The sequence below is a fragment of the Trachymyrmex cornetzi genome, unplaced genomic scaffold, assembly GCF_001594075.2.
Source record: "Trachymyrmex cornetzi isolate Tcor2-1 unplaced genomic scaffold, Tcor1.1 scaffold388, whole genome shotgun sequence".
Lineage (NCBI taxonomy): Eukaryota > Metazoa > Arthropoda > Insecta > Hymenoptera > Formicidae > Trachymyrmex > Trachymyrmex cornetzi.
The window spans coordinates 1,098,593-1,102,608 of NW_017298619.1; the positions used below are offsets into that span (position 1 = coordinate 1,098,593).

At 26.9% G+C, this 4,016-nt stretch overlaps 1 protein-coding gene across 1 annotated transcript in view; it reads left to right on the forward strand.

Moving 5' to 3' along the window:
* The window catches only part of LOC108763894 (lanC-like protein 1), a 12,036-nt gene that overhangs the window by 1,631 nt on the left and 6,389 nt on the right, over positions 1-4,016 (forward strand). The window contains exons 2-8 of the mRNA XM_018511816.1: positions 361-524; positions 655-834; positions 904-1,055; positions 2,203-2,350; positions 2,471-2,611; positions 2,742-2,924; positions 3,333-3,479. Coding sequence (XP_018367318.1) covers positions 372-524; positions 655-834; positions 904-1,055; positions 2,203-2,350; positions 2,471-2,611; positions 2,742-2,924; positions 3,333-3,479 — 1,104 coding nt within the window. The 5' untranslated portion in view covers positions 361-371. The remainder of the gene's footprint in view (positions 1-360; positions 525-654; positions 835-903; positions 1,056-2,202; positions 2,351-2,470; positions 2,612-2,741; positions 2,925-3,332; positions 3,480-4,016) is intronic.

Genomic DNA, 4,016 nt, shown 5'->3' on the forward strand with positions numbered 1-4,016 from the left:
TAGTTATCGATAAAATGTAACTAAATAAAGTTAAAAAGTTAAGAGTCTAAAATGTAACTAAGTTAAGTTAAAATTATTTAACTTTTCAACTTTTTAACTTAACTTTTAGCTTTTTAACTTGGCACTACCCAACCCTGTTAATTTCCATAAGGTTTGTGCCAGGTCCTTCTATTAAATTTAATAAAAAAAGTTTTTCTCTCGGTTATGCTTTTTTTATTATATATATTGAAATGAGTGAATAGTTTTATAATTTAATATATTTAAATCAGAATAAAATATAAAATAATATAAATTGTAATGTTTATTTTTTTGACAGTATATTATAATTTGTACATATTTTAATTTAATATAAGGTTTCAGAGAAAATTTATATGCGTTATTTTATTGTATTGAAGAGGAATAAGAATTACAAAAACTTTGTTCATATACCACTAATAATGGATACCACTAGACACTACAAAAATCAATTTGAGGATTATTCCATTGCGGTTAGCCGTAATATAGTCAGGGATGATACTAATATGGTATAAAAATTTTTTTCGTATATATATTTTATCATTTAATAAGTAAATATTTAAAATTATTAGTGATTAAAAGATATTTGATAGATAAGTGATCATATGGTATTTGATAGACAAAAATAAATTTTTTTAGATTCATGATGCATTTAAGTCATTATTAACATCAAAAATTAAGAATTTTATAGAAGTATTGAAAAAAAATAAAAGAAAATGGTTCGACAGAGATGACTATTCTGTATATACTGGACAAGCAGGAATTGCATATACATTATATCATTATGGAAAATATTATAATGATTCTGAGTATACTAATGTAATTATAAAACTTTAACATGCTTTTAATTTAAAATCAAATGTCATATTGATATGGTAAATTTTATAGATGGCAGCAGAAATATTGCAAAGATGTGCTACAGAATTCAAAAGCCGACATGAAGTCACATTTCTGACTGGAATTGTAGGTCCATTAGCATTAGCAGCAGTTATACTTCACTCACAACAAAAGAAAGAACAAGCAGAACAATTAATTCTTAAGTAAGAACTTAATAATAGTTTTATAATAATTAAATTGCAAATGTGTTTTTGAAAATGCAAAATTATAAATTTTTATTCTTTTAATATTTCTGTACTAAAAAATGTGGGTAAACCTTTACATTAGGGGGTACTTCTTTGATAACCTTGACCTTGACATATGTTATGAAGGTGAAAGTACTGATCAACTTTTCCTTATAAATTAATCAGCGGTCTCTTATAGCTTTTAAGATATTTAGAGTATAATTAGTAAATATCTCTCTCCTGTTTAGGGAAGCCTTCCTCATGACCTTGACTTTGACATACATATGTTGTCAATGTTATGATCCTGAGCAATCTCCAACAGGTTTTAGCCGTTGCTCGTTATTCGTTAAAAAGTTATTAAGAAAAAAAGTTAAAAAAAACGTCGCTTTTCTATTGTACTATATAGAACAAAAATTCTCTGCTTTAAAAACAAAAATTCTTTGAAAACGTTATTTTCTAATATAATTTTTATTTTTATATAGTAACGCATAGGGGCGCACGCTTTGCATGGAAAGTCATACATACCGTAGCGGGAGGGGAGGGGGAGGAGGTAGGGTGGAAGTGCTTCATGTAGAAGTTGCGCGCTTCTAAGCAGGGAAGGGGGGGGGGGTGGAAGTCTTAAGTTCTGTCTTGAGGTGTCATGAACCAATCAGAAGGCCGCATTAGCATCTTAAGACATTACTTAAGATTTTGAAATAAGAACTGACTATGAATATTGGCTTAAGTAATGTTTTCAGATGCTAATATGGTTCAGTGGTCAGTTCGCGACATCTTAAGGTTGCATTTAATAAGTCATTATAAATTGAATTCAAATTTTTATTTTTATAAAAAATTGAATATTGAATCTTAATTATATTGAGTGATAAATGTATATTATAATATGAATTTTAAATATAAAATAATTCTAATTATTGACAACAATGAAAACAGTAAATATTAATATCAATTTGAAAATAATTTTATTATTTTTGCTGTATCATATTTTATTTTATTAGTTGTTTTATCTTTAAAAATGCTTTTTTATTTAAGAAGTAAAATTAAAATTTATATATGTGTTTACTCTGATAAATAATTACTTTATAGAAATACTGTTATACAAGGGTAAATAAAAACTCATTTTTTATAGATTGAAATCTTTATCTACTTATATTTTGGATAAACATAGTGGTGTCCCTGATGAATTATTATATGGAAGAGCTGGATATTTAACTGGTTTACTTTATTTAAATTTAAATATACTTCCAGCTCCTATAGAAGCAGATCTTATCAAACAAGTAAGAATTTTATGTAAGAGTGTGTGAATTGATTCTTACTAAAAAATACGAAAGCATTAACTTCATTTATTGCTATTAAAAAGAAAATAAGATTCTCATTTGTATTAAAATTATCTATAGGTTGTTTCTTGTATAATTAATTCTGGAATATCATATGCTACTTCAAATCGTAGCCAATCACCTTTAATGTATTCTTGGCACGATACAGAATATATTGGTGCTGCTCATGGATTAGCAGGCATATTGTATTTGCTCTTGCAGGTATGTTGTATTTTGTGGAAAATGATGCATTATTTGAATCTCTTTATTGATTGTTATCTTATTAATACTTGAAAACATATTACAATTTTATTATTTTTATTTTCTCAATATAAATTTTTTCTTTCTTTAGGCACGACAATATTTAACGCAGGTGCAGATCGATGATTACATTAAACCATCTTTGTATTATCTCCAGAAATTGCAATTTTCTTCTGGAAATTTTCCTTCTTCAATTGGCAATTTTTCTGACAAATTAATACATTGGTGTCATGGAGCACCTGGAATGTCTGCATTATTTTGTTTGGCTTATAAGGTATAAATTTTATATAGTATTTATTAATTCAGTAAAAGTATTTAAATATAAACTCCATTTCCAGTCAAAGAAGCTATGTGGTTTATGGATATTTTTGTGTTTTGATACGTTAAATGCGTTTTGTCATTTCATCAATCATTGCAGTTCACTTTATCAAGGGAGAAGTAACCTGATACTAATTGTAAGCCGTTTTTTTGGGAGGAAATTTCCTTTATGTACGCTGATCAGCGATAACGATTTAGTATTAGGTTGCATTCTCGTCCTGATGAAGTAAAATGTTTACGAAGTGTTGGCATTTAATAATGTATATAAAGATAAATAACCTGCAAACTATATAGCTTCTTTGAAGAAAATATCCGTGAAAGTCTCTAAAGTAACATCCATTCACTGTTATTGGTGTAATTATAGGTGTTCGAAGACAATACATTTCTAGAGACTGCAATACAATGTGGAGAAGTAACATGGGAACGAGGACTACTAAAAAAAGGATATAGTATTTGTCATGGTGTTGCTGGAAATGGTTATACTTTTATACATTTATTTCAGCAAACAAAGGTTTGATTTTAATTCTTGAATATTTATGAATATATGAATATTTGATAGCGAATTCGATAGCTTGCATACTGAATACAAACTTTATTGATGCCACACATTTGATTATATTTGTAATGTCTTCTATCTTACAAGGGAACACAACCAAGTAAATCTCTCCGATTTAAATGAGCTTTTAATATGTTGTTCTATGGACAAAAAGAGGAGACACATATTTTTTTTATACATGCTGAGTCGCACATTAAGGGGGTGAAATCCTTTCTTGAAAAAAATCGGTTTTTTTTTCTTTTAGATTGAATATCGTCAAAACTATAAGAGATAGAAAATAATTGCAGAATGAAAATTGAATGCCATTAAAAGTACTTTAAAACTACAAAAAAAAAATTTTTTTGTATAAATAAATTTTTATTATAAATAAATAATTTTAAAAAATATTTTTTTATTGTAGTTCTGAAGTACTCTTGAAGCCATTCAATTTTTATTGTGAAACATTTTTTTTATCTGTTACACTTTCGATGATATTCAATCTGAAAAAAAAAA